This window comes from Acanthisitta chloris, unplaced genomic scaffold, assembly GCF_000695815.1.
Source record: "Acanthisitta chloris isolate BGI_N310 unplaced genomic scaffold, ASM69581v1 scaffold5454, whole genome shotgun sequence".
Taxonomy (NCBI): Eukaryota; Metazoa; Chordata; class Aves; order Passeriformes; family Acanthisittidae; genus Acanthisitta; species Acanthisitta chloris.
In genome coordinates, this window is record NW_008668680.1 from 78928 (window position 1) to 91026 (window position 12099).

At 38.1% G+C, this 12099-nt stretch overlaps 1 protein-coding gene across 1 annotated transcript in view; it reads left to right on the forward strand.

Annotated features, from left to right (window-relative positions):
• LUZP2 (leucine zipper protein 2) overlaps positions 1-308 on the forward strand; it is a gene marked incomplete at its 5' end in the record, with an annotated part of 54294 nt that extends 53986 nt beyond the window's left edge. The window contains one exon of the mRNA XM_009073000.1: positions 207-308. Within this exon, the coding sequence (XP_009071248.1) occupies positions 207-308 (102 nt within the window). The remainder of the gene's footprint in view (positions 1-206) is intronic.
• Positions 309-12099: the final 11791 nt, after the last annotated feature.

Sequence of the window (12099 nt, forward strand, 5' to 3'; positions counted from 1 at the left end):
AGGTCTCCCCTGAGCCTCCTCTTCTCCAGGCTGAACACCCCCAGCTCCCTCAGCCTCTCCTCATGGCACTTGTGCTCGAGTTAACAGAAACACAGCTCTGTGTGTGCTATTGCCATGGATTTTTAATATACTTTTTTAATTTGCTTATCTCTATGCATATTGTGCCTGCAGTGATTACACTGATGCTATTTTCACCTCCACAGAAGTTGCACAGCCCTCCGTGGACTAAAGCTGAAGATAAAAAATCACCTGAAAGAAATGAGAAAAAATTTGAAGACTCTGTTAGTAAAAAAGAAAAAAAACTCTAAACACTACTAACCTGCATTAAAAAACTGCCAATCACCAGATTCCATCTTCATATTGTTTTCAGTGCAAAGGCATGGAATGTACCAGGTTTCTAAAGCATGCATTTTTCACTCTTTGATGAATGTTTGTAGAATAGACCAATTAGTACCTTCCAGCAATAATCCAAAATGGGTGTTTGAAGAAATGCTTTGTAATACAGTCTGGTTTTGGAAATCTTGTTCTACCCGATCAGTAATTGCCTATCATAAATTAGTTTCTAGTAAACCACAGCCATTCTCAAGTCTTTTCTCAGTCAGTTCTATTTCACATACCTTTTATGGCAGATTAGGTTTTTAAATTAAGATTCAAGGGTAGTTCATTGTAGGGGGGAAATATATATGTAACCATAGTTGAAGTACAACTCATGAGAGCACCTGTAAATAGGGAGCTGGGTGGGGTCTGTGTATACTTACCTTTCAGTAATACAGTTTCAAATCTGCTTACTTAAACAATAAAAAAATGTTTATTTGGTTCTTTTTTTTTTTCCTGCCCTCACTGCTACTCCGTTTTTGAACACTGAAGTGTTGACAGAATTGCAGAGTTCAAGGAGTGAAGATAGAGTTGTGGCTTTTGAGATTTAAGCAAATATTTTTGTCGTTGACGTTGAGTTATAATTGTATAACTTGGTTCCAGCCATGGGAAGTCTGTTCCATCCCTTCTATTTGTGCTGATCTCAGCAGGAGAAATTTACCTCAAAGGGTAAAACCCCTTTTTGTCCACTAAAGGTGAGGAGGAACATATTGGTTGGGGTAAGCTCTGTGACTTATGGGTTCTTTGGGTTTCTCATGGGTCACATACTCAACGACAAGAAAGCAGAAAGGAAGGGAGGAGAAGGAAGAGAATGGTTTTTCATCTTTGTGTGTATGTCATTAATGGTCTAATTTAAGAATTCATATGCCACATCTTGTTGAGATGCAAATCTTTCAGGAACATTTGCCCTGGGAACAGTAAATTGCCTGATGCAATGCTGCTGTGTTTCCTCTTGCAAGAAGTGTTTTTACAAGTTATAACTGCTTAACTCCCACCTTTCTCTTACTACACACAGCACCACATTACAACTTTTACTAGATTGTAACTAGTTTACTTATATTAATTTGCATTTTCTTGCTTTGCATCAGCTTAAAGGCAAATAGACAAATCTTGAATTTCATTTAGTGGTGCTGTCTCTTCAGTTTTAGCATTTAAAATTTTACCTGTCTTTCAACAGTCTTCTCCCATCCCTGCCTGTTCCTTGCTGGTGTGAATAACCTTTCCCCTGACAGTTTGTATCTGCTCCTCTACTCATATTGCAGAATGGTAAGTTTCTCTGCCTCGAGAAATATAGTTTTAAAAAGAAAAAACTTCACGCACTGACCAAAGGATTACAAAGTACTGCTCAACCAAGTCACACCACCACTGGAGAAAAGATTATCCATTCTAAGGGTCAAAAGAAGTGAAATCATGACCAAAATTAATCAGAAAAGAGATGTGGCTTTTCACATCTGATCCTGAACCTCGCTGAAGACAAGCTGCTGCGTGTCAGAGTTTTCAGTGAGTGAGACTTGGGATCTTGCTCTGTCTACAGTTGGAATTAATTTCTAGCAATGTCAAAGGCAACACTTCTTTGCATATGACACACCTCAACTGAAAAGGTCACTGAAACTGTTTCAATCATCTGTCAAGAAAGGACATGGATCTCCATGTGCACCTCCCAGAGGAACGAGGTAACTGTCCTACCTGGCATTTGTTTCATCTTTCTAGAGCATTCAGCAGTATCTACTGTTGCTAGAACTGCTTATTGCCACTGTGTCAAGGGATGGTTTGGGGTTGGTGTCCACAACTTGAAAAAAAAATCTATAAATCAGCACTAAGCTAGCTGGGTTTTTAATTTTTATTATATTTTTATTTAACATATGTAAAAGTTGAATGGTTGAATAGCTCTCTGCTCTGTGGGAACGTGTATCGTTTCATTGTACTTCACCACCAGATAATGAAGGTAATAAATCTGTTTGCTCTCAGGAAAACACAAAATAATCTCCAAACTGACCTCTTTTCATCTTAATCCCATTATGTCACTAAGAAAGGAGGTCTGGTCGTTTTAATTATAACAGCTTCTTAATCACTCAACAGTGCTAAGCTAAATAATGGCTTTGCAGATGTGATAACCTTTGTGATTGCTAATAATAAAACATCCATTTTACAGAGTTAACACACTCAAATACACAAGCTTTAGCTGGCAATAATCTGACCCATTTCTTAGGGGATTCACATGCAGAGTGAAGCCATTATATGTTGTTTTGAACAAAACCTTACAGTTTAAAAATAGTTCTGTGGTGCAGTTGTTCTGTAGATGTGACAGGCAAAGGCTCAATGCAAGTAATGAAATGATATTGCTTTTCCCTTTACCAGTGCAGGTGACTTCCCTCAGTAAGAAATTCCCACATCACCTAAATGTTTATTTAAATTTAGGCCCAGATGGGTCTTGTTCTCAGAGTATAATAACCTTAATATCAGGACTGTATCTGATAGGGCAAATGGTAGAGCAGCAGAAATGGATTTTTCACTGCCTGTCCTTGGTGCACATATGACAACTATATTATAAAGTCTGTTGAAATGAACCTGATTTTTTGAGTTTGTATCTTGCTCTGCATTTGCATCCCACAGGACCCTGAAGAGCTTACACCTCTCCAACCTTCTCATCTCCTGATGGATCTGTGCAATGAAAACCAAGGCTGAAGCTGATTTATTTAATGCAGAATATGGGAGATCTATTTTCTTATTATTCCTGAATCAGGACATAAGGTATTTGTTGGAAATAATGCTATCAGTGCTCTTTAAAACTGTCCAGGGATTGATGCATGTGTCTCCTTCCTTTCCTCACTTCCTTAGCCCTCTTTCAAATGCTCTTTTAACTAGGGGAAAAAATTGTGTGCTTAAAAAAAGAAATGCACATCATCCAGGAAACCTACTGGTCTGAATTATTATGTAGAGGAAATAATTCACTAGCTGAGAAAATCCTACCTAAGCAAAACAAAAAAAAAGTATGGAGAAAAATCTTCTAATTTCTTTGGTTTTGCAAGACTTTCATGGATTCAAATTTTAGTTGCTGAGAGAAGAACAGTAAAGGAGAGAAGATAAAGTCCTTTTTTGTAGTGACTGAAAGGCAAAATAATGAGTTTGGATTCATTTTATGGAGTTGTTTTGCCTTTTATTTACACAACTGGAAGTGAGGAAAAAAAATGTGGGCAGTGACCTTTGAGAAAAAGTATTTGATCAATTGATACAGAGCTAATCCTTCTAGCCTGCAACCAGGTAAGGAGAATGCCACAAGTTAAAAAACTGTGTGCATTGCTCTTCTTACAGCAGTTGGTACTGGTGTCATTGGCAGTTCAGCTTCCTTTTTGCAATGTTCAGTTCTTAACAGAAAAAGAACAGGGTTTTTTATAAGTTTGTTTAGTGCTTTTTTTCACTTGGGAGTCAGCTAGGACATAGTTTTTTATAGAAAGCAAAAAAGTATTAAAGATTCAACTACTCCTATAATTAGATGCCTGTAAGGACAGATTAATTCATGATTAAGGAGAGAAGGCTTGAATTTTACATCTTTTAGCCTTAATCTATTTACCATATTCCATGAAGCTGGAAGGATTATGGAAAAAAACTTGGAACATAAGTGTAGATGCGTGCAAGTATGTTAATAAATATTTCTTCTATAATTTATAGTCTGTTTTTAATTCATAAATACACTCATTAAGTCATGTGCTTCTTCTATAATTTATAGTCTGCTTTTAGTTCATAAATACACTCATTAAGTCATGTGCACACACTTGCCCACCAACCCCTCCATGGGTAAAGCAGAGACAGTGCAAGTAGTATAATAATACAGATTTGAGCAGGCAATTGTAGGCTGAGTGATAAGATTTTTAGCTTTTAAAATTAGCTTTTAAAGTGGGATTGAACTATTTTACAGGTTAAGCATATTTTACTGATCTCAGTGGGGAAAAAACCTACCCAACAGACAGCACAGTAGAACATGGTCTTGCCAGGCTGCAAATTCAATCAACAACTGTTATATGAGAACTTGAAGGCTTTTCCCTAGTCATAATTGTTTTCACTGACACTGTTATTCCCCTTATCAGGTGAAATAATTGCAACCAACCTTTAACCTGTGAAAACATCGCTATGCTCTGCTCTGAATCTCATCAGAAGGAATCTGACTTTTTGCTTTTGCAGTCTTGGATCTCCCATGTTGGCTGACAGTAAGAAGCCAAGTCTTACTGATAGTAAGTCTATCAGTAAGAGATCTTGGATTCACTTCAAAATTAAAATATTTCCTTCAATATTTTCTTGCCCAAATTCACCAAACCTTATGTGATTAATGCCCTTTTCTCTGCCTCTTTTTTTCTGCTAGAGTAGCTGAAATCAAGAGAACTAAGCTTAAAAGCACATCAAATGCTACTTATCCAAGTCTTACAGCATGTTGCTATGAGTGTGTATATTTAGTAATGTGCTAATAGACAGTTCACTTCCATGGCAAGTACATTTCTTATTTCCCACTGTATGACACAGAAGCCTTAGTTAGAGACTGGAGATTCATTTTGCTGCTGGTAGTACCAAAACAAAATACAGAAGAGCTGTCCCCACCATGGTCTGTGACATATATTTGACAAGGTAGTGTTTGTAGAAGTGTCCATAGGCAGAATTAGACCTTCCAGCAGTAAGGATGGGAAGAGGGGAGAAAAACCAAAAAGAAAACCCAAAACAACACCAAAAAAACCCATAGTATGATGGGTTTGAGAGAGGAATCAGCTTCTGTGTTTTGTTGGTGTTTTTTTTCAAGGAGTTTCTGTTTTCAGCTGTGAGAGTTGAAAGCCTTAAGAAAAGTCTTGAGCAGGTTCTGCTTGGGATCTATTAGTCAAGAAGTGATTACATCCTACCTGACACAGTAACAGGCTTGTTGGCAGCTGCAGAGCAAAGGGGTGAGGCTCAGGGAGCATCGTGCACATTGAGGGTAGTAGAAAGAAGGCAATAAAAAAAGTCAAAACAACAGAATCCACCTCTGCATCATATAAAGAATGCTCTGGTTTTCTAGTCTGATACTTATTACTATTCAATGAGATGTGTAAAAAATGTCAAAGGATGGGCAGCATTTCTCATCATATGAATTCTGCATGTTTAAAGAACCTACTTTATTCTTTTTCTCATGTTTCTTGCTCTGCAGAAGAACTGCAAGGGGATTCACACTCGGTTCCCTGTATGTACAGACATCAGAAGCAGCTCCCCTGTCATTCCTCAAGGTGGGTTTTAGGCACACCCTGCTTCTCTATCTTTCATCTTCTCTTGTAGGCCAGAAGAGCTGCTTTAAGTTGGCTGCTGTCCTAGCATGCATCTCTCCCAATTAAAGGATGGTCCAGCTGGTGGGATGCTCCCCAAGAGGGGAGAGTGTCTGTGAAAGCAGAGTGTGGTTTTGGGGGTGTAAGACAGCAGTGTGCAAGGCAGCTCATGAGTGATGTTGCAATAAAATGTATTAAAAAAAGTCAAACCTTGTAATTTGGAGTGCCAGCATTCTCCTGTCAACTCTGATTGCATTGCTAGGCAAACATCCTTTGTGTCATCTTGAGCAGAAAAAGGAAGGAAAAACCAAATAATATGTTACTGGAGAGGAAATAAAAAAATAGCCTTCTTCTCCACTCAATCTGCTTCTTTTAATTAAAAATGGGTTTAATGTAAACAGGGGGAAGCAAATATTGTCTCCCTGCTACTGTTCTTGCTGGCAAGGTTGAACAGCTCTAATCCATAATATCTGTAATATCTCATTAATTTAGGACTAACATTTCTTGTTTTTCTCCTTTCTTGCAGTCTTGTTAATTACAGTTCATCTAGAGAAGCAAAGAATATTCTCAAATAATGGAAAGGAACATCTTTGTGGTGTTCATTAGGCAAAGATGTGAAGTTGTTCTGTATTGCACCTACCAGCAAGGAGGAAACCATGAGGAGTAAAAAGGTTGAGTGGTAATTCAGGTGCTCTTCCATTTCTGATACAACAACTTCAGGTTTGTGGTAGTTAAATTATCTGGAATTTGTTATTTCTACTCCCCAAAATGGCATGTTAGGAGGGTTGAGCTTGCCTTGGTTTGTACAGGATTTATGCAACATTAATAATGCAGTTTTATCCTGTCAGCACTTCAGGCTTGAGGGCAGAACGTGAAATGTTTTTAAAGAGAATCTGTGACAACTACAATAACAGCTCAGCTTGATTATATATTGGGAAATAAGTGTTACATCTCTTATATTTAGCCCTGTTTTCCTCTGAGCTCTGGATATAAAAATATCTGTATTTTTGCAGTATGAACGTTAACAAAAGGACAACGGGACATTATCAGAGAGAACATGCACAGCTGTGCAGAGATATATATACACTCTATAAAATTTCCCAATGCATATATCAGGCCAACAGCACTGTCAGGGTGAGGAATTCTGTGAAATTTGAAGGTAGAGAGAGCTACTATGGATTATCTTTTATCCTCATTGACAAAAGATCATACTCAGATGCTTCAAAGAACAGGGCAACAGATTTTTAGGTAGTATTTGTGGAAATTTGTATATTTTTAGATGATGCTCTGGTACCAGTTGTCATAGATGTGCTTGAATCTTGGAATAAGAGTTAATCCCATTTCCAAAGGTTTTGGTTGCCTAACATCTACAGAAATTTTAGCTTGAACTAAACTATTTGGGGAAAAGCGAATTTTATATTAGGAGTATTTTGACTCTACTTAGCAGTTCAGTTTGGTTCAATTCCACTTGGAGTTGGGACTGGATGATCTCTAAGGTCCATTCCAACCCTTTAATATACTATGACCCATGAGGATTCTTTTCCTTTGGAGAAATACCATGATGTGGTTTCATTCAAAACGAATCCAGCTGTTGTCTTTGGAGCTGACACTGCTCTGTAAACGATGAATTGGAGGTTCATATTAACAATATGCTCCTGGTGTGCACTCAATGCAAACACAGATGTACCTCATGAGATTCATCCGTGGCCTCCCTCAGTAGGAGGTTTGCTATAAGTACTCAAGGATGAAAGTGTAAATGGTGGAATTTAAATCAGACTTTTGAAAACTCTCTGGGAGTTGACAATCCAAGGATCTTTTCTCCATTCAGTGAAGTAAATCTTTCTGTTTAATGAGAGAGTTTAACTGTGAATATTCTGTCAGGTTATGCTTCTAAGCCTTGCATCTACAAGTGAGAAATATTTGTGGTGGTTAAAAAAGAAGCACATTTATGTCTTTGACTCATCTTTGTCAGGCAATGGCATGACTGTATGAGTCGGTTCAATCCTATCAAATTTGGCATGTCATCAACATGATAATAACCTGCTTTAGAACTTTAAACAGACTAGAAATAGTGTTCCTTATTTTGAAATGGAATGAACTGGTGTTGAACAGGAACTATTTTGGATTCAAATGCTGTGTTTTGGAATAATGTAAAAGAGGAATTTGAATTGTATGAAAACCATTGTGCAAAATTTAATGTGCATGAATAACTAGTGCCTATTTGTCACAGCTGCTTCCTTTTAATGCTCTGTATATTTTTATATTCTGCAAATTCTTCATCCAGTTACATAAAGGTTTAGTCTGTATTAAAATTATTAGCAGAGCTCTGCCCTATATTGCCTTCTGGTAGAACTTTAATTTGCTAAATGTGCTTAATGAAAATGATTTCACAACCTAACACAAGGCAGAGGATACAGACAGGTAGCATTAGGTTATTTTGGTCAAACCCTCATTTTATGACATGTAAACTACTTTTACTTTCATAGCATTGTGAAGGTTTTGGGAAAGGTGAATTTTTTATTATTTTTTTAGCATGAAACTATTTCCTCTTGCACATTTTAAAAAACAGCATGAAGTTCAACTGTAAAATTCAGTATTGTTCACACTGCCTTCAAAACAGAACAGGCAGGTCTTTTGATCTGATGAACAATGGTGCAGAACAAGTAGTCTGACCTGAGTAATAAAGAAATGATCCAGCTTCAGGTCTTATTAATAGAGATTTCCACTGAAACAGCTGCAGCTGTTTCCATGAGAATCTGAAATAAATAACCTGCCTCCTGTTGCTGCTGAGTAGCATACAAAGTAAAGATTTGGGTAAGTCAGGACTGGTATTTTAACTCCAGATTCACATAGCTAAGAGACAGAGTAGTAAATTGTATCCCCATGCCTGAAAGTGGGTGAGAATGACACAACTGAAAATGATTCAGAGACACAGAAAATATCATAGATGAGAAAAACTGACTCAAAACAGAGTCAACTAAGTGTTATATGATTGATCATGAGCAGAAATAATTTCATGGAATTAATTACACCTCAAAGCAGTCCCAAATATATTCTGAATTACCAAAGGTAATTCACCTTAAACATTGCACAGGCCTTAGGAAAGATGTGCACTTTAGTTCTAGGGCTGGGTAATCCCAGCAGCTCTCACAACAGAAACAGAGAGAGGTGAAGTGTTCTAGGAACTCAAATGGTCTGTGCAAAGCCAAGCAACATCCTGGCTGCTCTGGGCCTGATATGTGATATGTGACTAAGGATTATTGTCATTTCTGTGACTTCCAGAGCTCTGTAACAGTCCTGAAAATGCTGTGAAAGATGTGTTCAACTGGAAGATATCTGCTAAATGAGTAACAGAAAAAGGGTTTGCAGAGGGATGTGTTCCCCAAGTCAGTTCAGCTTTTTGTGAGCACTTTTTACTCACAAATCCCTATGAAGAGATGAGCTATACAGAGCGAGGTCTGTGTAGGGTATAGGGCTCCCTGTGGGGTAGTGAATGAAACCAAAAGTTGCTGTGTGAACTGTTCCCCCTTTCTTAGCTGTGCTGCATACTCATGACCAGTGCTAAGTATTGGGGAGCTGGAAGGTGCCTTCAGATGAGGTGGGGGAAGGGACTGTGTGAAAGTGAGGTGAGGAGTGCTGAAATACAGTTTCTTTTCACAGGAAAAGGCAGAGGGAAGCTGTGATGAGACTCTTGAAGCCTTGCACGAAGCTTATTTTTTATAAAGAGAATCCTCCACCTGAAGGAAGTGGGATTGAAACTGGAGTTACCCTTTCAGCAGCCAACATATGTTGCCAGGTTTGCAGAACATCCCTTTTTAATGTGGGACGTGATGTGATGGCATCCAAATTCAGCCAGCCAGCACCAGCAGCTCCAGGTAAGGTACCTCCTGGCACTCCAGCCCCACTCCCAGCCAGAATTGCCTCTCTGTGCCCACTGGCAGGTGTCTTGTCACCTTTAATTGGCTCTACACATCTCTCTTTCAAACTCAAATACTCTGCAAACTTAAAGGTCATTTCGTTGTTTGTCTGATTATTTTTGTCCTCAGTGTACTCTCTCCAAAGAATCTGAGGCAACAGATATAAACAACTTTTGACAGTTAATTTGTCCTAGAAATCAATCCAGAAATCTCTAGTAATCTACATTAAATGTCTTAGTTGCTTACCAAGACATAAATCTCTGAAAAGCCATTAATGCAGACAGACCACCTGTGTCAAGCAATCTGCTTTTCCTTTAAGTCAACACAAATATTCCTTACATTCTCCATATTTAGCAAAATTCTTCTGTTTCAATATTATCATCTTCCTATTCCTTACCACTGATCTCAGGGTAATTTATGTCTTACCAGGCACAAGGCAAATGTTTAGTTTCCTGGTTGCTGGTTAACTATGTCATTAATAAACCACATCAGTACTGATCTAGTTCAAAGCACAGGAACTGAGGAGGATTTACCCATGATATAAATCCATGTCAGTCTGTCACATTTGCATTACAAGACACCAACATTTGATTGTGTACTTGTGTAAGAAATCATTCACAAGTACCATGAAACATGAGAAATTGGCTCTACAGTTGATGCTGTTTGCAGTGTGTTCTGTTACTTCTTTCAAGGGTTTCCTTTCAAGTGAAAACCATGGTGTTTGCTCTCCCCAGAAAACCTGTTGTTACACTCTAATCTCAGCATGTAGAGATTCAGCCATTAAGCTCCTATCAAGGTTAATTAAAGTTTTGAAGGCAAAGGTTTGAAATACAGGCATGCTAGAGAGAAAACACATTTCCTCTAAGGATTAAATAAAAACCAGTGGCTGGAGCTCTTTTCAGCTCCCTGTTAATTCAAGTCTTTGTCCAGGTGATTTTTACCCATCAGACTAAGAGCTGAAGGGCTCAGGACACACACATGGTGAGCTGGGACCCTAAGTCTAGCTGAAGACCCATAAATTAATCAGGAGTTGTCAGGCAGTAGAACATGATCAAGCAATATCATAACAACAGACTGTTTGACAACTTTAAGATATGCAGCAATGAGAGGGGAATTGAAAGTCAGATAAAAATATGCACTATGATCTGAGAGCATTTGCATAATCTTTTGAAAACAAACTAAGCACTTTTCCAGTCAGGTTTTTTTCCCTTTCTTTGTCCAAATAAGGGTGAAGAGTCATAAAAATTCAGTTCTAACAGGTCTATTGCACTAGCCTGGTCTTTCTAAAAAGAACCAGAAAGATACAGCATTTGAAATACCACTGAAGAAGACTATTAGCTAACTGGATGCTAACAGGTTCATACACTTGTCTGCTTTTCATGCAAATAGTTTATTTAGATGCAAAGACACATTAGACTCCACTGATAGAATAGTCAGAAATGGTAGTTGCTTTATGTTGTTCCAGTGTATGTGCTCAGAATTTCAGTGTGTTTTCCTTAGTGCACCAGATAGAAACACTGGAATAAGCAACAAAACTGAGGGTTTACACAAGCTGTGTATACAAAGGAGGCTGTATTTCTAATATCATCTGATGGACTACAGAGGAACAGATGCCTGTGAATCAGCAGACCATTATGCAAACAGCTGTTAACAAGACAAAGCATCTAATTTCACCCACTGTACACTTAATTTTCCTCCTACCATGCTGAGCACATGAGGATTTCTGTGTGACATTCAAAAGGAGGTCTCAGCTGATTTATATAGTACTTCATAATCCTCAAAAAGGTCAACTGAATGATATTACTTTTGAATTCCAGAAAATAATACAGCTTATAGCTTTCTGTGGAACATGAATGGATTTTCATTAAATCTCAAACCTAAACTGCTTCTTGACCTTTCCTCAATATCACACCTATTATTTTTCTCTCTGAATGATGCTTAAACCCTAAATGTTGGTATGCCACTTTTGTCTATTACTATTCCTGAAGATGACTTAATCATCCTTGAATCTAGTGTAAAGGTTTGCTTTTCCATGGAGCTGTTGATAGGATGCATAATGAAGCTCCTCAATTTAAGGATGGGTCAGATAACTGAGTGCCTTATCAGCATGTATCCTTCAGCAGAGCACTGTTCTTTGTGTACTAAACCGACCACAGAATGTTTCAGCTCCTGGAAAACACTTTATTATTCATATTAGAGCACGTTCTTTCTAAAGGAAACAGATGAAAGCAGAAGCCTTGACAAAGATGGGCTTTTGACCAGTGCAAGCACCTGCAAACACAGGGGGAAAAAGCAATTTAGAAAGGCCTTTCTGATACTTCTCAGTGCTTTTGTGTTGAAGAGAACTGCTCTATGAGTCAAACTAACATCTATTGTTCACCATGTTCAATGGAAGTATAATAGAATCACAGAATCAGCCTGGTTGGAAAAGACCTCAAAGATCATCCAGTCCAACCCTACTGTGGTTACTAGTCCATGGCACTAAGTGCCACATCCAGTCTCAGCTTGAAAACCTCCAGGGATGGTGA